We start from the raw sequence: 23104 nt of genomic DNA on the forward strand, positions 1-23104 counted from the left end.
ACATCACCCCACCCCCGGCCCCCCGGAGGTGAAAACTGGTCGTCAGGGGCTAAACATCTTCCAGATCACGATGCTTTGTGGCTCTCCAGAGCTCAGCGCTACCCAACAAAGTCTTACTCATCAGTATTTCATATAATGGGTGGAGGATAATTGAGACGGTGTCTAAAAAGCCTCCTGGGGTGGGGGGGGTGACAATGAAACCAGGCTGAGAACGATCAGCTAGAGAGCGCCTGGCTTTGCAGAGTCCTAGCTTCATCAAGACTCTGCCTCCTCACCCCAGATGGGAATACGCTTTGCCAACCTCGTATCTACTGAATCCTAGGTTCTGCTGCTTCCCTCCTCTGCAGGAAGCAGAACTCGAGGCCCCTCCTCCAGAAATTCAGTTTCCAGCAATATACGAGAAGGGGCGTCTGCATAAAGGATGGGACAGTGACATGCTCGGTGGCACTTGCTGTGATGCTGCAGCCTTTCCCCGGGGGCACAAAGCTGGGAGATGTCCAAGCACTCCAGGGCAGGAAGGCTGAGCATGCCGTTCCCACTCCCTGGAACGTTCTGCACCAGCATAATTACAACTATGAGGACACCATGGAAAATGGCCCGTGATCCAATATTCACTGAGGAAAGCAGGGCCAGATTACAACCATCCTCTGATCAAAATCGTAGGAATTCTGCGAGCACAGAAGCTGAAGCACTGGATGGGGACAACCGGCTGATTCTTTAGGGTGTGGGTTCAAGGAGGACTGACCTTGAGCCTTGGGGTTTGCGTTTGGTGCTGATGCAAAATGGCTCCTCCAATGAGTTAAAACGGTTTTGAAAAGGGCGGGGGGAGAAGAGAAAAAGTCCTCTTCCACCGGCTTTCTTCATTTGCCTGAGAAACAGACACTGCAGCTGGTCCCCTGGAGAAGGAACCCAGAGGGAGGGGGAGGGACAGATGGCAGTAGGAGCATCCCACGGGTGAGGAGGTGGGCTCGTCCGGATCTGCAGGCCGTCACCCACCATCACCCACCCCCAGGGTAGGCTCGGCCACTGTCCCACGGCCTCGTGCCCCTGCCCCACCGTCGCCGCCCTGGAAATCAGTGCCACTAGCTGGCCACCTTCCAACCCATGTCTCTGTATCACAGCCCGCTTACGGTCAGCCTACTCAGACTTCCTGTGCATCGAGACCTGGCTGCACCACATCCAAAGCCAAAGTCAGATCATCAACCGTTGCCTCCAAACCACTTACTTTCTCCCTTTGTGGATGGTACCCCACCCTCTTCGGAGGCACGCCAGACCCCGCCTCTCCCAACTCATTCCAGCAGGTAACCTAGGACTAGTCAGTCCTGCTCAGAGAAGCCTCTCTCTCATCCTTCTTCAGGCCCAGCGGCCTCTCTCCTGGGGACTGCGGCCATTCCTGCCAGTCTACTCCCCACGTGACTTCCAGGCTAATCTCCCGGAAACACTACTCGGCCACGTGAAAACTTCCTCTGATTCTCAGACTCAGTGCAAAAGCTTCTCCCAGCAGACCGTTCCAGAAACATGCCATTCGCTCCTACCCCCCTACCTTTGCCCTCGCTGCCTGGGGTGCCCGCCCTTCTGTCTTCACCCGCCCAAGGCTGGCCAGCGATGATAACCGACCCCATCCGCAACCAAATCCCTTCCCAACCAGGCCAACGGACCAGTCACTTCTCCCTCCTATTCCCCAAACATCTCCCCTGGAAAGACCTCCAACGTACATATTTATCTGGTACACGTTACGAGTTTATGACAAAGTGGCAGGGTTTCTGCCCTCATGGTCCCAGATGAAGGAGGCTCGTACAAACAGGTAACTCAACAATTAGAAACCGTGACTCGTGCTGTAAAGGCAGTAGCATTCCTGGAAGGGTGAGCTCACTCACGACACCAGGGACGTGCAACCTGCTCTCTGCTCTCCCTTTCCCTCCCCGTCCCACCCTCCGGCGCTCCCCCTGTGGGAGAACAGTGCCTCATAAGTCAGTGCTCTAGAAATATTTCCTGCACACATTCTCAGCATTTTCCCCTTCCAATGCAATATGTTTTTCTATTTTCTCTTCTCTCGTCCTGCTCCACTGCTGTTTCTCTTTTTTTGTGTTTGTTTGTCGGAAATGTTGTTCTCAATACTAGGATAAACTAACATTTTTTTCCCCCCGAAGTCGAGAGATTTCTATAGTAACCTCGCAGACTCCATACGGGGAATTGCTAAAAATGCTGGCTTCTTTTTCATCCCCAGGAGCCAGGAATGCAAATGGCAAATCGCTTCCGGCTTGAACGCTCTTCAGGATTGATAGATGCTCCCCTGAATAGCTTCCAGTGGAGCGCTGCGGGGCCCTGGGGTCACCCAACACCACCTGCAGGGGCTGCATTGACCACTCCCCGGCTCCTCTTGGCTCTACATCACCACGATTATGGTAAGCAGAGTCACCCAGGGTAACAAAGCACACTCCACTAGCTCTGCTTTTCTGGAAGGGCCCCGATCTTCCACACAGAACAACTATTTAAAGACACCAGCATGGCGCCCGGGTGGCTCAGTCGGTTGAGCGTCCGACTTCGGCTCAGGTCATGATCTCGCGGTCTGTGAGTTCGAGCCCCGCGTCGGGCTCTGTGCTGACAGCTCGGAGCCTGGAGCCGGCTTCGGATTCTGTGTCTCCCTCTCTCTCTGACCCTCCCCCGTTCGTGCTCTCTCTCTGTCTCAAAAATAAATAAACATTAAAAAATTAAAAAAAAAAAATAAAGACACCAGCTACCCAGACTCTGTGCAATAGCTCATTTTAAGTGCATTTAGATTCATTGCTTTTGACGTTAATTGCACCAACTGAGTTGACATTTGCCTAGTTTCTGGGCTTGCAAAGATGTCCAGGGAGCGAAGCTGAGTTAACACACAAGTGCTCTGTAGAACAGAATGGTGACCAGAGTCCTCATATAAATGCCGGAGAATGCAGAGCAGCAGAGACGATGCACAGACCTCAAGTCCAAACACATCTTGATTTCTGAAGAACAAGACAGCAAGACCACCTCTTCAGCAAGCCCCACCTCTAAGTCTGTGCTGACAGGTGTCCGGAAGCTGTGTGTGAGCATCTCAAATTAAATGACATTGAGACGAACTGGGGTTTCTGGGTTCCCTGGGATGAGGCGGGGAGCCCTCTCAGCTCAGCCTAATTGCTCTGACCTCAGGAATGTCCCCTGCACTGGCCCTGGGTGGCTGGCTCCTTCTCTCAGCACCCAGGGCCCCTTGCTTTGAGCCACGTTAATGTGCCCTTGGTGAATCCTTGTTCTGTAAATGTATTCATGAGGCTATCTGACTGTTCAGTCTCTTCAAACAGATTCTTAGGTATCCAAGGGTTTCTCATTCGTCAGCACCCCCTGAGTTTTCTAGCACCATGCTGGGGGCAAAGGCGGAACAGGATTTCACACGCCGAGCACTCAGCATTCAGGCTGCTCTTAATTTAGCCTGACCTAATCAATGGCTGGACCCTTCCTCCTTCCAGGCCCAGTATGCAAATATTCTCCGTAGCTCAGAATTACTTGGTTTCTGTAACTAAATCTGGGGACAGTCTCAGCTGGGATTGACTTTTGCTCCTAACGGCACGAAAGTAATAAGAGTATAAAGGCATCAACCAGTAGTTCTCAAGCCTGGCCGTACATTAGAAACCCAAGGAGAGCTTTTCAAAACTTAGACCCTCCAGACCCTTCTCCTAAGGGTTCTGCTTTAAAAAGTGGCCCAAGGTAGGGTTCAAGTACAAGTATTTCTCCAAATTTCCCCACGTGATTCTGTTATACAACACAAATGGAGGATCAGGGAGTCTGAATACCAAGGGGGTAGTGTTATATATTTCCTTGGTAATTGGGTTTCCCCATCGGTAAGGGAAGGATAACAGTCCCTGCCCTCCGGGGGTGGTGAGGAGACTGACCATGTTAATGCAGGTAAATTGCTAATATAGTAAATTGATGTAGCTTCTACAATGACTATTATCAATGTCTTCTAGATCCTTTTCCTTCTTCAAATGCCTATGACCAACATCCACAAATCAGTGTTATCCCTTAAATGCACAGTGAGTCTTTTTTTTATGAGAGAGAGAGAGAGAGAATGTGAGCAGGGAAGAGGGGCAGAGAGAGAGAGAGAGAGAGAGAAGGCAGTCTCCACGCTCATCACAGAGCCTGATGAGGGGCTCGATCCCATGACCCTGGGATCACCACCTGAGCCAAAATCAAGAGTCAGACGCTCAACTGACTGAGCCGCCCAGGTGCCCCAAACACACAGTGATTCCTAAGAACCCCTGTGTTAAATCAGAAAAGTCTGGCTTCAAATTCTGTTTCAACTATTTGCTGCAGGGGGAGCCTGCCTCTGGTCACTGGAACCCCAACAAGGCATTCTCAACCTACAAACTACAAGCATTTAGCGTGGCTTCAGAAAACCAAAATGATCCTTCAGATGCCTACCCCAAACACATCATCTTAATTTCTGGAAGGAAACACACACACACACACATGCACACACACACACAAGCAACTATGTCACAAGCATATGATGCAATGCTCTTTGAGAAATCTGGATCTCACCTGGCGCATTTCCTTGTAGTTGTGGTGTTTGAAATCAAGGTCGTCGGTGGTGGTCATCTCATTCCGTCGGTGATAATAGTTATTTGGATCTGGGGACAGAAATACGATTTTAAATTCACTCACATCATCCTATTCCTTGTGGTGGGTTCTGTTAGTGGCCTGATTCGTGTGGAGGCACAAGCTAATCTCTAGCTTCAGAACATATGCACAGAGGGGAGAGAGCCAACGTTTGAGAAGTAGCTCAGGAGTCGGAGTTAGCCAGTGGTGGGAAGTGCGGACTTAGACCCAGAATGCCGGGTTCAAATCTCCGCTCTTCTGCTTAAGTGCTGTGTGATCCTGGCTAAGTCACTGGAGCAGTTTCTGCCTTGGTCTCTTCACCCCTAAACAGGGAAGAAAGGTCCTTCTCTCGTTGGTGTTTCCTTGCTTAATATTAACTGGGATCACTGATGTGCCTGGCAAACTCTCAGCACTGAATGAATGAATAAGTGAATGAATATCACCGCTATACACATGAATGGAAACTTCTGGAAGTGTGGTGCACACTATTAGTTACTCGCCCACCATCTAGTCCCCTTCCACCCTTCCTAACAGAAACCCAGTGCAGTTTGGGAATCACCCTAACCCTTCTAGGAAGTACACCTCATATCCCAGCTCAGGGGGCCAGTGTGACTGGTCTCAGCCAATCAGAGCACAGCATCTCCTGGCCTCTCTTACTGGTCCAGATGGAAGGGAAGGACTTTAATGGTGCAGAGCAGGAGTGAGTGAGAATCTCTCCGTGGTAGAGGACAGAGAGAACCCCACGAGCATCAGGAGCCATCGAGTGACGCTACATCGGATCCCAACCAATCTCCCCTGGCACTCCCAACTGCATGAGATAGCCAATTCCCTTACCCACTAAGCTGGGCGGGGGAGGGGGGGGGGGGGGGGCGGGCGCTGGGGTTTCCGTTGTTGCAGCTGGAACACCCCAACAGGCATGATCAGGCTGTATTAACGCCGGTGACCCATGGAGACTGGGATTCGGAGGTCTGGGGAGAGATGTCTGCTCTTAACTTGATTCTCTACCCCATATAAATTGACTCTTTTCTTCAATCCACATAAGCCGTGTTGTTCACATAATTATGAGAACAAAGGACCCTCAGAAGAAAGGACAGGCTGGGGAAGAAGAGGAGTCAGGAGGAGGATAAGGGGGAGGGGCGCTCAGTGGGCCTGGAGGTCTTTCTCTGGACGTGACCTACAGCCAGCCCCACGGCGTCTCCAACTGGAGGATGAAGCTGGAAATCCTGGCCGGCTCCCAATGTAGAGAGAACACGTTGCTTTAGTCAGGTTGCTCTCCTACCCCAGATGCCGTGTGGGCTGGAGCCACAGCAGCTGTGGTTTGATCCAAGTGGCTCAAGGGGTGACTCCAGAGGCAGTGGCCGTGGCCGTGGCGGGTGACAGAGGGATGGGCTCCGAGCGGTACCGGAGCAGTGGATCCTGATTTGTGCCACCAAATGTGGTCCTCAGACCAGCACTCGGGCTGCCTGTCAGACCCAGCCCAGACCTACTGAATCAGAATCCGCACGTAAAAACAATCCCAGCTGATTCTACAGATCAGAAGTCTGAGGAACACTGTGTTAAAGTACCAAGCACCCCGCCAGCAGGGACAAGGCACTCGATACGCATGGCACACAGCTGCCGTCAACTGAACCAGCTGCACGATGTCTGCGTCCCCAGAACCACAGGTCGTGACGGCCATAACCGACCTTGCCAGGGTTCACTAACCATTGGCTTCACGCTAGAGAACCCACTGGCTTCACGCTGGAGAACTGAGGCTGCATGCGATGAGGTGAAAATCACATATAGGCCCAAACACCAAAAAACCCAGATTTTAATACCCACCAAGGTCTGCCCATAACACCAGTAGAAACAAGGACCGCCATTGAAAGGGAATTAGGACCAGGGCGAGCTGGCATGCTGTCCAGGAAAGAAAGCAAAAGCAGATCTGATCGGGTTTAGCACGGGCTCCCCAGTTAGTTTCAAGCACTCGACTTCCAGGAGCGTGGGTTGACCACACCCTCACGCGAGCTGCCTCCCCTTGGATTTCCAAGCCTGTGTGTCTCAAAGCAAAAGGTAAGCATATTTTCCACATTAATTTGCACTTTATTTACCCGTAGGATGCTTCCTAAGAGTGACTCCACACTCCCCAAGTCCCAGGGGTCTCTTTCCAAAACTCTTTAAAGCCACTTGGTCTTCAAACTCAAGTTAGGCCTTGAAGGTTCTTCAAAAGGATTGAAGAAAAACTCAGGACTCTAAGTACAGAGGAGCTCCACGTTTGGCAACGTCATGCCCTCCTTAAGACTAATCAATATGCCTAGGGACAAGGGTACAAGTTCCAAAAACTGTCTCAAAACCACAGGTCGGTATTTTTCACAACTTTCTACCTCCCACATTTTGAGCAAAGAATTCTTTATTTGCCCACTTACTCTGACTGGATAAAGTTTTATTGAGAACCTATGAGGAGCTCAGTACTGTAGGTAAAGAGATGGGTAAGAACCAAGCCAAGCCCTCTGGGGGTCCAGGGTCTGCAGACAGAGCCAACTGGTCGAAGCCACGGTCCCCTTCTTCTTTCTGTGGACAAAAGATCCCTTCTGCCCGCGGGGAATGTATTCCAGATGGCTTGGATAAAATTGCCTTGCCCAGCATGCAGAGGCATGAGTATGTGGCCAAGGTCCAGCCATGAAACATGTGTCCTGTACCCACAGTCACTGGCTCAGAGGGGATCCCAAGATCCTAGGGTCCAAGCTGGGCCAATGAGATGACTTTCCTCCCAGACATGGGAGGACAAGACTCTCCTTCTGTAGGACTTGCTCACATTGTGGGATGGGTTTGGGGTGTTGGTCTCCCTGTCCGTGAGATGGAGAGAAGGGGAGCCCTGACATAGTAGAACAACTCTTTCCTGAAGCCAGAGTCGGAGTCAGATCCACCCCTGGAGTTTTTGTGTATGTGAGCCAAAACTGTCCTCCCCTACCCCACAAGCTAATTAGAATAGGGCTTCTGGCATTTGAAACACAAGTCCTGATTCAGTCTGTGAGGCCTATATCCCCACAGATGGAGCTTTGGAAAAATCAGTCTCCTTGCTTCCCTTGGCTTGTTTGGTTGCACATGTCATATGTGCTGAAAACCAGTCGATTCCTTCCGGAACACCTTAGTTATGGGGACAAACTCCCGGAGGGGCATGTGGAGCATGCCATCTCCCTGACTGTTCTTCTCTTATTCAGCTACTCAAAATCCCCCTCTGCCTGAACCTGTCTACTGATTATACCTTTTGGGGGTTGAATTATGTCCCCCCCGCCAACCCAAAAAGATATGTTAGAGTCCTAACTCCCAGTACTTTAGAACGTGACCTTATTTGGAGCGAGGGTTTTTACAGAGGTCAGCAAGTTAAAATGTGGTCGTTACAGGGGCACCTGGGTGGCTCAGTCGGTTAAGCATCCGACTCCGGCTCAGGTCACGATCTCACAGTTCGTAAGTTTGAGCCCCGTGTCAGTCTCTATGCTGACAGCTCGGAGCCTGGAGCCTGCTTGGGATTCTGTGTCTCCCTCTCTCTCTGTCCCTCCTCTGCTTGCTCTCTGTCTCTGTCTCTCAAAAATAAACAGACATTAAAAAAAGAAAATGAGGTGATGAGAGTGGGCCCTGATGCATCATGCCTGGTGTCTCCAGCAAGGGGGATGCAGACACAGAGGTAAGCAGGCAGGGAGGAGTCCCGGTGGAGGGGAGGGCACAGGTGCAGCGATGCCTCTACAAGACCCAGAACCACCGACTGCCAGCAGGCCCCCAGAAGTGGGGCAGAGGCACGGGGAAGATTCTCCGCCACGGCCTGAGGAAGAGCCAGCCCTGCTGACGTCTTGACCTAGGGCTTCTGGCCTCCAGAACGGAGACAATAGCTTCGTGTTACCATCACCTCCCAGGTTCTGGTACTCTTCATGGAAGCCCTAGGAGACTGCCTACGCACCTGGGACATCCCTGCCTCCTCACGGCCCGGACACCCGCTCTTCCTGTCCCCAAACACACACCAGCTCACCACACAGGGCTCTTTTTACAAGAACAGTGAGGACTCGAGACCAAACCCCATCCCTGGAAATCCAGGGGGGAGCCGAGGTTCTCGAACTGATGTGCTTCGCTGTCTCTGCTACTTTGGGGACCTCGCTTGACTGGGGGTGGGCGTTCAGCGGGGAGGGGAGAGGCTGTCTTTGCTGGAAAGGAGGCTCACATGCAAATAAGAACCGCTAGGCTCACGATTCCTTTGACATGCTCTATCCAGAGCAGGCAACCCACAGGGGTAGAGGTTAGAGGTCGTGGGGACGGCGGGGAAGGAGGGTCAGGAAGTGATTACTCAATGGACCCAGGGTGTGTTTATGGGTCAGGATGAAATTCAGAAACTAGACAAAGCCAGTGCTTGTACCACCTTGGGAATGTGCTAAGTACCACTGAACCGTATCTTTAAAATGGTTCGTTGAAGGGGACCTGGGTGGCTCAGTCGGTTAAGCTTCTGACTCGGGCTCAGGTCGTGATCTCACGGTTTGTGAGTTCAAGCCACGAGTCAGGCTCTGTGCTGACAGCTTGGAGTCTGGATCCTGCTTTGGACTCTGCGTCTCCCTCTCTTTCTTCCCCTCCCCTGCTCGCACTCTGTCTCTCCCTCTCTCAAAAATAAATAAACATGAAAAAAATTCAAAATGGTTAATTGTACATTATGTGAGTTTCACTTCTTTTTTTTTTTAATGTTTATTTTTGAGAGAGGGAGAGAGAGAGAGAGAGAGAGAGAGAGAGAGAGAGAGGAGGGGCAGAGAGAGAGGGGGAGACACAGCATCCGAAGCAGCTCCAGGCTCCGAGCTGTCAGCACAGAGCCCGACACGGGGCTCGAACTCACGAACCGGGAGATCGTGACCTGAGCCGAAGTCGGACGCTTAACCAACTGAGCCACTAGGTGACCCTCACTTGTTTTTTTTAAGAAAAGGACTCCCCGGCCTCTCCCCAAGGAAATGCCCGCCACTGTGGCCCAAAGCCCCGACTCCTGAGTGCAGATAACCTGGCACCAGATGCAAGCTGAGCACCAAAGAGCCAGCCCCCTGATGAAAAGAGGTCACAGGTGTCCAGGCCCCACCTGACTGTTATGACAAGGTCCCTCCAAGAGGAGGAAGGGGAAGAGCTGGAGCCCCTGACAGAGGCCGTTTTCACGCCAGGTCATTACTGTCCGTGGAAGCATCAAACCCTGCTACGAGGGGCTGCAAAGGCGGAGCATATGGTGATGCCGATTTCTTTTCGCCCCTTTTCACGTAGCCCTGCTGCATAATGGCTCTGCTGTGCAGCACGCAGGAGCCCAGGAACCCCTCCGATCTGACGTTGTTTCTCCAGACCGTCCTGGGGCCAATTTGCAGCCTGACAGGAGGAACTCTCAAAAAAGACAGTTGTTAGGAGTGCTGAAGTTTTTACAGTTTCCCAATAATCAGCAAGGGGCAGGTGCACCAGGAAGAGAAACCACAGGTTTATTGAAACTCCGTAAGGGCAAGTTCTTTACAGGAAAGACAGGCTACAGCCAGCAGGGCTGGACCCCCCTGAGTGGAGAGTGGTTTCCCTGGGGGAAAGGATGCCCGGCACACTTCCCTTGTTATACTGTGAGAGAGCTCTTGGCGGGGGGGGTCAGCAGAAGTGTCCACCTCCTCTCGGAACCCCTGGGCCCTGCCCCAGGACGGGCACATCCTACGTGTCTGATGTACGAATGCACGAGTGAGGAATGAATGAGTCGGTGGGTGGATGGATACACATCCCCATCCAGTTACTTAGGAAAGACTGCTTATGAAGAGGATAACACGTTCTGGGGCCAGGAGACCTCTGAGAAGGAGCCCACTATACGCTCAGCTGGTATTCCTCATCGCCGTGGCGGAACGAAGACTAGAAGGCAGGGCAGAGGGGGTGGCGAATGACAATCACACCCTGGGGATTCAGGAAAATTAGGGAACCCTACACCACCCCTGGGTCCCTTAGTGCACTAGCTTTCTAGGGCCTACCATAACACAGTACCATAACCTAGGTAGCCTGGAACAAATTTACCATCTCACAGCTATGAACGATAGAGATCTGAAATCAGCTCAAGGCTCTAGGGGAGCGTCCTTCCGTGCCCCTTCCTAGCTTCTGGCAGTTGCTGTCAACCCCCGGCTTGTAGCCACGTCACGCAATCTCTGCCCCTATCATCCCATGGCCTTCTCTCTGTGTGTCTGTTTTCTCTTCCTAAGGACACCAGTCATTGGATTTAGGGCCCACCCTAATCTTCGCCAGTCACACCTGCAAAGACCCTACTTCCAAATAAGATCACATTCCAAGGTTCCAGATGGACATGAATGTGGGGGGATGCTATTCAACGCAATGCACTCAGTCATGGCATGCCTTACAAGGCAAAGGCCACTAGGGGAGGACCGCCCCCCTTCCTGAACTGAGCTACTTCGGTACAGTAAGAGGTAGGCTTCTTGCTGTGTTACTGATCCCGGGGAAGGAGGGAAATCTGTGGTTCCCCACGTGACCTGCTCTCTCATCCCCAAATCTCAGAGTCCTCTGCACAAGCGGGAGACAGGAGAGGGAGGCGTTCTGGTTTCTGGAAAAGGAGAGGTTGATGCCCGTCAGCGGGTCATAAAAGCAGCCAGTAGCCTACTACCCTACATAACAGGGGACAAAACAAAAGCAGGACACGAAGAAATGAAACACCTTCTCTCTCGTCCTCCCATCATCCGTGGGGTCTGGTGACTTGAGAAATGAGTTAGCCACAGAACCAAACTGTCCAGCCAAGGGCAGTAAAAGGAGGGGGAAGTGGGGGAAAATGATAATTGTTCTGCGCTGAGCACGAGGGCACTCTACAAATGGCTCTCGTCTAGTCGTCCTGGCATCTGTGCATCAGGGATGGAAGGGCAGTGAACAGCGACGATGAAGAAGGAGGGCAGCCTGCGTTCATTCCAGGGGAGCAGCTGAGTCCTTCTCGTGAACTCGTGGTTTTGAAAGGCAAGGCTCCAACAAGCCAGGGTGGGAGGAAGGAGAGGAAGGGCATTCATGGTCTTTATCTAAAAAAGAAAGAGATAGGGGGCGCCCGGGCGGCTCAGTTGGTTAAGCATCCGACTTTGGCTCCGGTCACCATCTCGCGGTCTGTGAGTTCGAGCCCCGCGTCGGGCTCCGTGCGGACAGCTCGGAGCCTGGAGCCTGCGTCGGATTCTGTGTCTCCCTCTCTCTCTTCCCCCTCCCCTGCTCTCTCTCTCTCTGTCTCTCAAAAATAAACAAACATTAAAAAAAAGAAAGAAAGAAAGAAACAGATATTTCAATCCCACTTGCTCTCCTTCTCCAACTCAGAAGTCCAAGAGACAGGAAGTCAGAGAAAGACAGCCAGACAGGAAATAGGAAGCAGAGGAAAGGTCCATGCAGGGAGAGCACGGTCTCAGCAGCACGCGGCAGGCCAGTCTGAGGAGAAAGACAGCAAGCCATGGACCCCCTTTACTGGGATGACCAGAGGCCTGAGGGACAGAAATGTGGACTGTCGGATCTGTGCGGTTCTACGTTACATGCAGCAAAGCCCCCTTCTTATCCCTAAACCTCAGCAATACTCCCTGGTGTGAATAAACATCAGTGGAGACTGTACTCTCAAATCAAGGGGGTAGGGGACTAATGGCGTAAGCGGACCAGGCAGAGCACTGGGAGAAGACATGTGAAGCAGAAGGCAAAAGTGGCTGCCTGGAGACTGTAGGCAGCCACCCCAGGTAGCCCCAGAAATCCCGGGGGGCGGGGAGGGACACTAAGGACCTCTCATAGGTCCGTGGGGAGGGCTTGAGTCATTTCACTGGCATGTTGGGGGAAAAGGCAGAAGGACTTAGTCCCAGTTCTACAGGGAAGGGATTACCTCCGCTTTAGACCCAAGCCCAGCAAAGCACAGAGTATTTCCAGAAGCTGGACAAGAGCACAGGTGCCGGGGGATGATGCTACAGCATGAACCGAGGTCTGATCTAAGCCAGAGCTCATGCCCTTTCCATCCACCCAGCTTCCCTGAAACGGACATGGATTCTTCTCTTTTTTTTCCAGATCAGACAAGGCCCAGGCCATGAGCAATGACGCAGACAGGCTGCCGCTGGTACACAGCCATTCCCAAGAGTTCTTCCAGTCTCATCAGAAAGAGGCTGGGGGCACCCGGGTGGCTCAGTCGGTTCAGCGTCCGACTTCGGCTCAGGTCACGATCTCACGGCTCGTGGATTCGAGCCCCACGTCGGGCTCTGTGCGGACAGCTCGGAGCCTGGAGCCTGCTTCCGATTATGTGTCTCCCTCTCTCTCTCTGCCCTCCTCTGCTCACTCTCTGTCTCTCAAAAATGAATAAAGACGTTGAAAAAAAATTTAAAGAAAAAGAGGCTGAGAAAACATCACCCTCAGCAAAGGAAGATAAAATAAAGGCCACAGCAACTTTGTGTGTGGATTCCTGTCTTTGCAAAGCCCAGGCCTGGGCCCCAAATAATGACCGGTTCCACGGGATAAGTGAGTATTCCAGCTGTGGCCTTTGTGAAGAAAAGTGAAAGGTAGCAAAGCAAATAAACTTCCAAGGTCTTTGCCGCCATGCTGACCCAGGGGAGCCCCTTCCTTCCCCAGTTTACCCATATTGTTGATGGCGGGGGGCGCTGGCTGAAACATTCCAGGTCAGCAACATGGGCGGTGGTCTTGCAAAAGAACTATTTTCTCAGTGATTTATGACTGGGAGGGTCTGTGTATCAGGAGGAAGGAAGGGTCTCCCCTAGGAGGGACTCTGAGGGTCCGAGCCCACTCGCAGGAATAGACATGGGGCATCACCCCTTAGCAGCTCCCCCCACGCTTGACAGGAAACGAGCTCCTATCCCCAGACCCGTGCACAGCTCCCCGTGAGGTCCTGAGTCGAATCCGAGAACCCCAGACACGTCAGCACGGTGTGCAGAGGGAGGGCAGTCACTCAGACCTGGTGGCCGGGAAGACGAGGGGGGAGGAGTGGTGACTTTCCCCAGGGATCAGACACTCACAGTAGGAGCTGCCGAGCAGCACCGGGGCCCAAGCATCGCCATCCCCGGCCCTGAAAGTCACTTCCCGGCATCCTGGCCAAGGTCCTGTTGCCCTGCGGGGAAATCGTGTGCAGAGCGATGGGGCCCTTTTCAGAAACAGATTCTACCCATGGCAGTATTGTTTGCAGTAACGAAATAGCTGAACACCACCAACACTGTGATCTTTTATTTTCTTTTTTTGAGAGAGAGAGAGAGCACAAGGGGGGCAGGGGAAGAGAGAGAGAGGGAGAGAATCCCAAGCAGGCTCTGCACTGTCAGCACAGAGCCTGGTGAGGGGCTCGATCTCACAAAAGCACAAGATCATGACCCCCAGGTGCCCCCACACTGATCTTGAAGTCAACCAGCATGTGCCTTTTTTTTTTATGTTTATTTTTCAGAGAGAGAGACAGAGTGTGAGTGATGGAGGGGCAGAGAGAGACAGAGAGAGACACAGAATCCGAAGCAGGCTCCAGGCTCTGAGCTGTCAGCAAGGAGCCCGACGCGGGGCTCGAACTCACGAACTGTGAGATCATGACCTGAGCCGAAGTCGGACGCTTAAGTGACGGAGCCAACCAGGTGCCCCAGCCAGAGCGTGTCTTAACCTGAAACATTCACGGTTAAAAATGTATCTTCCTAGGCTCTCCCCAGCTTCCGGCATGCACAGATCTTTATGCGTACTCATCCAAAATGGACGAGACCATTCAAATGTGGGGAAGAGGACTTTCTTTTTAACGTCTTAAAAAAATGAACCACCTAGAATGCATTATGCTAAGGGAAATAAGTCCATCGGAGAAAGATACATACCATAGGATTTCCATGGGAATAAAAGGCATAAGCCTAGGGGATATAGTCGATGATACCACAACAGTGTTTACGGTGACAGACGACAGCTATACTCGGAGTGAGCACAGCATAACATATAAACTTATCAAATCGCTACATTGTACACCTGAAACTAACGTCACATTGTGTGTCAACTATGCTCAAATAAAAATAAAAAAGAATACGGGCACCTGGGTGGCTCAGTCGGTTAAGCGTCTGACTTTGGCTCAGGTCATGATCTCGCCAGTGTGTGGGTTCAAGCCCCGCATCGGGCTCTCTGCTGTCAGCATGGAGCCCGCTTCAGATCCTCTGTCCCTCTCTCTCTCTGCCCCTTCTCCACTCATGCTCTCTCTCTCTCTCTCTCAAAAAATAAACTTAAAAAAAAATAAAGAAATAAAAAAGAATAAAATATTTTTTACATTAAAAAAATTTAATTGTGGTAAAAGACTTACATAATTCACCATCCTGAGCGTTTTTAAGGGCACATTTGAGTAGTGTTAAACATATCTGCATTGTTGTAAGACAGATCTCTAGAACCTTCTCATCTTGCAAAACTGAAACTGTAACCATAAACAACTCTCTCCATTTTCTTTTAGTTCTGAGCTTTAAAAATCCTATTAATAGACTATGGCATGCGGTAATTCATTTTCCAGTTCAAAAGTTTCTGGAAACATTACTCACGACGGACTTGAAAAGAATCACCACCTTCCTCTGCCCCGACCTGAGGGTTCACAGGAGGATGGTAAGAACAGAACAAAGAGAGCAGAAGCAAAGGTAAATGAATTTTTCATAAATAAGAGTTCCAGGAAAAACAGGCTCCGGGTGGTTGCATTCAGACCACAAAGTCACCTTAGGTCTGAGCGGCTGAGTCGGTTCGGTAATCTCTGCCTTTGGTCTCGTGAACTTGCACAAAGGGACCGTGCCAACCACAGGGCAGTGAGCAAGGTTCACTTGCCCACGTGGACTTGGGGGCCCCTGCGCGGCCCCAGCCCCTCAGATGTGACCACCACCACGTGGCGTCACAAAGGCCAGCTCCCCTCTGGGCAGACTGCTAAGTAGGTGTGAGAAGAAAGATGGCCCTAAATATTTGGGGTGGGAAAAGAGCCCCATTCCAATTCTGCACTTGAAACCCACCTGGAATTCACACTGTTAACTCTGTCTTTGTGTTTAAGTTGCCCCATGGACCTATCTTCAAACACACACACATCCCAAGAATAACTTCACAGGGAAATATTTATTTCATGAGACTCTCACAGGATGCCCTTTGCCCCTTACCAACAACGGATGAATTCCTGCCCACAGACAGACACCGGGACCTTCTCTTTAAAGCAAGCAGACTGAAGCTGTGCTGAGCGACACAGGAGCACACAGGACCGCTCACATACCCTCCTGCATCTGTGTCTCCAGTCTGCGCATTCCAGAAAGCCTAGAGGCCCTGGGCCGCAGCACACGGGACCTATGATTGCAACTCCAGCAGAAACCAGCCCCATAGGAGGCCCAGGTCCCAAACCAGGCTGGCCTCGAACATCCTCTCTGGATCAGCCTTGAAAACGCACACGCCCTTGGAGCCAGCGATCCTGTTTACCGTAACCTAATGTTAAACGCCAGTCCTATAAATTGAATGATCCTGTAATTTAGACAAATAAATAATCGTGGAAGCACACAAGGGCCCAGAAACAAAGACATTCGTTGTGCGGTTCTTTATGGAACCAAAACACTGGGAACAAAACTGAACACCCAACTGCAAGGCAGACTAAAAACAGGACGTGGTCAACAGACTAGACGACGCATTCACAAGACAGATGGTCTCTAATGGTCTTAATGACATAAAAAAGGCTTCACGATCTAGTAAGTACCAATATATAACAAAGAATCTGTCTGGTGCAAGTGTGAGTAGGTAGGTAGAGAGGCCCATCTCTCTCACCAATGCAGAGTTTGTATTCTAAACATTCATCCTTGGCGAAGCAAGAACGTGGATATTATGGGATTGAGAGAAAGGCAATAAGTGACATTAAACATGCTTTGAAAACACAGCAAATGTAAGTTCACGGTGGGGGGCTGGATGGCGACAGAAATGGCCTGATGGCCACTGTAACACCTGAGAACATCAGAGCTGGTGGTTCACTTCCTCCAAGTAGGGGAACCCCAGAAGTGGCAAGCCCTCACTCTCTTGTTGGGCAAGAATGGTAAGGAAAGCTAGAACCCAAAGCTGAACACTTTGCACCCTAGGGACCGCCTGCAGGTGGACAGGGATGTGGAAATTCCTATAGGCCCTAATGAAGAGCCTTAGGAACGTTCTAGGAGCCCACTTCCTTCCCTGGAGATGTCCAGTCAGGATGAAGGGGCTGCCATCCACAAGGCTTCCCATGGGCACAAACTCACAAGTTCTCAAAGGCCAGACGGAGCCGGTCATGAGCCAGACCAGATCAGCCTGTCCAGAGCAGGTACCAGCAAGGATCCAGACGACATGTGTGAATTCAAGCCCGCCTCTTCCTGCCACCCTGAGGTCACACCCAGATGCCACCGTGTGAAAACAGGCCACGGGGAATACAATGACCTCAAGGGACAAGCGTTTACCCCAAGACACAGGCACCCAAGCAAAGCGACTTCAACCGAAAAGAGGCGACATACACGGTCACACGAACCCACCCACGGTCTGGGTAGAGGAAGAGTAGCGGGAACACTCAAAGACAAGGAAACATGCCACCAGAAATTCGCTCTAGTTTTTTTCTTTTGCTTGCTTCTGAGTGGTGGTGTTGAGTGAATTTTCAACCTTGAAACATGCATCATCTTAAAATCCCAGTCGGCAAAGCACAGCTGGCACGTCCATTTGCTACTACCCCCCAAATATCCGTGGTGTTTCCGAGGAGGGTTATGGGAGATTTTTATTTGCTTCCTTTCTGCTTTGCTCTGTTTTCTAAACATTCGGCAATAGATGCGGTATATATTATATATATATATATATATATATATATATATATATATATATACTTTTTTTTTTTTTCTTTACAACGAGAAAAAGATTGCTTGGCACATCTGTAGTCACCTTGGCCAGGCACCCGTTCTCCACCAGCACCCCACCTGCAGCATATACGGAAAAGCAAGCCCACCTGGCAGCGGACAGCCCAGGATCTCCATCCTCATACAGATGCTCCCGTTGTCGAACCAGGACCGTGGATTTATGCGGATGTAGCGGGCCACCATGGGGACGGGCAGCTCGTTGAGAACAGGGATCTCTTTTTCACTGTTTCCTTCAAATATCTATTTATGCATGAGGGGGAAAAGGGAGGATCTTTCAGAGCCTGATTGCCAAGGGATAAAAGGGTCAGTAAACTATTCACTCCAAAAGACTTTACTGAGAAACGCCCAATATGTGCTGGGCATTGAAGGGAGAAGAGAAATGAATCAGGCGTAGACCCTGCCCTCAGGACGCCCCCAATCTCCTGGGGCAGCGGGGAGAAAAGGAGGAGGTAATACTTAGATAATCCGGGCGAAAGCTCTTAGTGCCATGACAGAGGGACAGCCATGGAGCTCTGGGATTTCAGAAGAAGGGAAGGACCAGACAGAGCTTCAGGGAGCAGGTGGCGTGTGAACTGGCCTCGAAGGCAAACTATTTAGATCTGTAGGGACGGCAGGGATTCTAGAGAAAAGCAGCAGCAATGACTGGAGAAGCCCAGAGGTGGGATTCAGAAAGAGCAGAGTAGCTAGCTCACTGCCACTGGAACACAGGAGGAGCGTGTGCAGGGGGTAAGAACGAGAAAGAAGGTTGAAACCGGAGGCTGCCGTCAGATTGTCTAAGACTGTGGACACCACGTTAGGAAGGACGCGCCTGAGAACCGGAGGAAGAGGGTGGCATGGTCAGAACCGGCGGATCTGGAGCAGATCACGGAGCGCAAAGATGGGGGTCACTGAAGAGGCTGGGGAACTGCTGTCACTGAGCCGCTGTGAGGGACCCCAGCATACTGCACGTGCCACCAGTCTCCCAAGGCTGACCTGGGAGCTGTGGAAGACACTGCGTCCCAGCAGCTGGGATCGCACATTAGCTCTAAATGGGCCACCTGGCACTGAGATTCGGGGCACGGCCAAGAGGGGCGCTACCCGTCATCGGCATGAGTTGATGCGGAACCCGCAGACAGTGAGGGGGCACCCACTGCCTCTCTCCGCACACACCCGCACAGCCGGACACCAAGGGCATGCACAGAGGGAAGAGGAAACTCACCATGTCTCCCGATCCATTCTTAACAGTGACCCACGTATGGCTGTCATTGCTCACCATGACCTTGTAGGAGGTCACCCAGTCGCTCCTAAGAGAAAATAAAATGTCACTGGGACTACACGTTGTAAAAGGTCCACCTATTCCCCGTAGAGGTGTAGCAATGAGGGAAGTGCAGTTAGCCCCCGAACAACACGGTTATGAACGGCACGGGTACACTTCTACGCGGATTTTTTTCAATCCAGTTCAGTACTGTAAATGTATGTTCTCTTCTTAGATTTTCTAAGAACGTTTTCTTTTCTCTAGCTTATTTTATTGTAAGAATACAGCATATAATACGTGTATCATACAAAATATGTGTTAATTGACTATTTATGTTAACAGTAAGGCTTCCTTCTGGTCAACAGTAAAACAGTAAGCTGTTAAGTTGTTTTTTTGTTTTTTTTTTCATTTTTAAATGTTTATTTGAGAGAGAGAGAGTAGGGGAAGGCGAGAGAGAGAAGGAGACAGAGAATCCCAAGCAAATTCTGTGCTGTCAGCTCGGGGCTCAAACTCACAAACCACGAGATCGTGACCTGAGCTGAAATCAAGAGTCAGACGCTTCACCGACTGAGCCAGCCAGATGCCCCAGTGGTTAAGTTTTTAGACAGCCAGAAGTTATACCCAGATTTTTGACGACACAGGGTGTCGGCACCCCTAACCCCTGCATGGTTCGAGGGCCAACAGCAGGTCCCAGAGGTGGAAGACGCTGTTTCACACCCTGGCCCCACTGCTCACGCTCCCTGTGGCCTCGGCCGGCTAACCGACCCGTCTGTGCCACTGCTGACTCATCTGTAAAAAGAGGGTCTTATAAGCACCAAGAGTAAAGGATGAACGTGAGCCTTCGATGGTTTAATACTCCTTAAACACTTAGGAGAGTGCCTGGTCTCTGCTCAGCTCTATCTGTTGATCACACATAAAGACACAAGCGTTTACGTATTTGTTGATTCTGCACATTACATCACACACAATAGTCGAGTTCCACGTGGAAAAACAACCTCAGTAAAAAGTGCCAAGTCCCTCTAGAAATTTCCTTTGGAAAATGACTTGGGAACATAACACACTAGATGCCATGAACCACAAACCTAACAGTCTGACTAAGAGACGCTGGGCTTCTCCTTGGCTGCCCCCCCCCCCCCACCAAAAACCCAGGGCCCCCCGGGCCCAAACCCCCCCCCCCCCCCCCCCCCCCCCCCCCCCCCCACTGCACAGAGATCACAGAGGTGACAACGCCCATGAATGGACTTCCCACAGTGGGGGTCAACCCGATAGACCATGCGAAACAACCACCTTTGTGTGGAAAACACATCTTTTTCCCTCGAGCCTCAGTCGTTTATAACATTTGTTGTTAATTGATACGGAAGATTCTTTCTGAGCACCGTCCTTCTTAATTTTTAAAATACTGGAACTAAACACCAATGTAGTGATCCTCTGGAACATTCCGCCAGGTGAAGCCCTCGGAGCCCTTCTTTTCCTCCTGTGAAATCCGCCTGGACTCAGGATCCAGGTATATCCCGCTACGGTTCTGAGTTTCTGGATCAGTGCCGCCTAGTAAAGTTCACGTAGAAAGATGTGCTGCGTCTATTCATTCTGGTTCATCTGACTTGTGAAAATCACTCCTAGGTGCTTTTATTCGTGCTTGGAAACAAACCCTCCCCTCCAGCCTTCTCTCTCCCCTTCTGTCCTCCTCACCAGCTTCGTCTGAATACCTGCCGGAAGCCAGAAGCTGTCCAACAACCTGTCCCCCACCCCCGGGAGGGTGAAGGCTGAGCCCACGCCTGCAGATTGAGATGCACCAGGCATGTCTTCTGAAAGGCACCTCGGCACAGCTCAGGTCTTTTGCACTGGAAAATAGCCTTGCCCGAAACAGCAACCCGTTTCCCACATTCAAATAACCTCCAAAGGCCTTGCAACTGCAGCCCCTTTTGTTGTCTGTCTGTCTGTCTGTCTGTCTGCTACTAACACCCCCACAGTGACACAGCAAGGCAGCCCGCAGGGGTGAAGGGCGCATCCCATCTACAGAGACGGAGGTGGTGGCCTTAGGAAGCCTCTGAGTCAAAAGAAACACACAAGGGACGCCTGGGTGGCTCAGCCGGTGAAGCATTCGACTCCTGATTTCAGCTTCGGTCATGATCTCATAGTTCATGGGATCAAGCCCCACGTCGGGCTCTGTGCTGACAGCGTGGAGCCTGCTTGGGATTCTCTTTCTCTCTCTCTCTCTCTCTCTCTCTCTCTCTCTCTCTCTCTGCTTCTCCTCCGTTTGCATGCGCACTCTCTCAAAATAAATAAACATTTAATTGAAAAAAAAGACATACAAATAAGAGAGGGGCAGAAAGAAAAATTAAAAAGCTCTGCAAACAAAAGGGGAGAAAGAAACAAATGACAACCAAGTAACAATTTCTCAAACTTGAAACAAATATGGACAAATCCGCTATTTATGTTTGAAGGGCAATTAATTGTTTACGTGGCTCTGACCTCTCCTCTGGACCGCAGACCTCCATCATTTGTTCTGTCTGACATCATTTGTTCTGTCTGGCACTTCTCATGCCCCACCTGAAATTGACCTCGCCCCAACCGACTGATACATGTCTCCGCTCTGAGCCCCAACCTGGGCCAGACCGAGCCTCTGCCTTAGAGAAGGTACTGGTATCCCCGCAGGGGAACAAAATCCCTGGGTCCTCTGTGGCGCCCCACTCTCTCTCCCCCACCTGCCCACCTCCACTCAGACCATCACCAAGTTCTGCCAGTTTCACCTCCCGGGTTGTTTTCTAGAATCTCTCCAACTCTCTCCAACCTCACTGCCACCACCCCAGCCCATTCTCTCTGGCCAGGACCGTTGCATTTCCCTCCACCTGGTCTCTTGGCATTTAAACTGCCTCCCCATCTATCCTGCAGTCAGAGACTGGCTTTTCTAATGAAGTATTATCATGTCACCACCTGCTTCAAATACCACTCTCTGGTGGTAAAGTCCCAATCCTCATGATGTTCTAGAAGCCTCTTGCTTACCTTTTGCTTTGTGTGCTCTTTCTTTCAATTCCTGATAGCGACTACACTCTCTCTTGCCTCAGGGCCTTTGCACATACTGTTTCCATCTTCTTCCTCTACCATCCTGTCTGCCTCTAAATTATTCAGACTTCAAACCATAATCAGATAAGCCAGCCCTCATCCTGCAATCTAGCCAATTTCTTTTCTTATATGTTCCTTTCTTTCATGGTTTAATTCCACTTATAATTTTATATCCCTTTCTAGAATTTCCTGACAGTGTCTTTACCTCCCACTGGAGTATAAGTGTCTCAGAGATGGAGGAAGAAGAGACTATGGCACTTTAAAGGATGCAAAAGGAAGCCGATGTTCCTGGAGGGCAGAATGAGAAGCAGGGCAGGACAACTGGGACTGGGTGGGCTCTGCGGGCCACTTGATGGGGGTGCCCCTTCCTCTGCCAAGCAGTAGGGAGCCAGCCCCCTTGCTGTCCATCACGAATGGTCAAAAGTACCTTGAGAACAATTAGAAAGTCTTGCAAAACTTCCACCTTATTAACAGCACACTTGGAAATCAGAGACTACCTTAGCGTCTCTCGTTTCCTCTATGAAACTGGCTCTCCTTCCTACCCCCTTTGAACTCCCGCTGAAACAGAAGTGATGGCAGAGGTCCCCCTGCCACAGGTTTATGAATAAACAGCCTTCCATTCTATCTTGGGCTTAGCACGGCCTTTGACAATTCATACTACTGCCCATATTATGATTTTTTTTCATTCTCACTGCTGTCTAGTATTCCGCTCAGAGGACGGACACTTTGTCCATTTTATTGCTATGGAGCATCTGAGTAGTTTCCACTTTGGGACACTACGAACGGTGGTTCTGTAAATATTCTTGCATGTATCTTTGGTGAATTTATACAAAGTCCTGCTTGGTGTATAATTAGAAATGGGATTGCTGGATCGCAGGGTCCCAGGGCATAGATGTGTTCAGCAGTAGTAGTTTTCCAAATTAGCTATTTATACGCCAACCAGCAAAGTAGGAGAGTTCTGGTTGCTCTGCATTCTTGTCAGCACTTGGTATTACCTTTCTTTTTCATTTTAGCCATTCTGAAGGCTGTGTCCTGTTACTTCATTGTGGTTTTTATTTTAATTTCCTGGATGACTAATGAACTTTGACATGTTGTATGTTTATTGGGCATCTGAATATCACTTTCCACGAAATGCTTATTTAATTATTCCCCCCCCCCTTTTAATTAAGCTCTTTCTCATTTTGATTGGTAAGAGCTCCTTATGTATTCTTTGTTTTGTTTTTTTTTTAATGTAGGCTTCACATCCAGCATGGAGCCCAATACAGGGCTCAAACTCACAACTCTGAGACCAAGAGACCAAGACCTGAGCCGGAATCACGAACTGGACACTTAACCAATTGAGCCC

The 23104-nt window shown here is 50.7% G+C and overlaps 1 protein-coding gene across 2 annotated transcripts in view; it reads right to left on the reverse strand.

Annotated features, from left to right (window-relative positions):
• The window catches only part of CPXM2 (carboxypeptidase X, M14 family member 2), a 139938-nt gene that overhangs the window by 26239 nt on the left and 90595 nt on the right, over positions 1–23104 (reverse strand). For both annotated transcript variants that reach the window (XM_049646565.1, XM_049646566.1), the window contains 3 exons: positions 18661–18745; positions 17552–17702; positions 4555–4643 (listed from right to left, as the gene is read on the reverse strand). In XM_049646565.1, the coding sequence (XP_049502522.1) occupies positions 4555–4643; positions 17552–17702; positions 18661–18745 (325 nt within the window). The remainder of the gene's footprint in view (positions 1–4554; positions 4644–17551; positions 17703–18660; positions 18746–23104) is intronic.

This window comes from Panthera uncia, chromosome D2, assembly GCF_023721935.1.
Source record: "Panthera uncia isolate 11264 chromosome D2, Puncia_PCG_1.0, whole genome shotgun sequence".
NCBI lineage: Eukaryota > Metazoa > Chordata > Mammalia > Carnivora > Felidae > Panthera > Panthera uncia.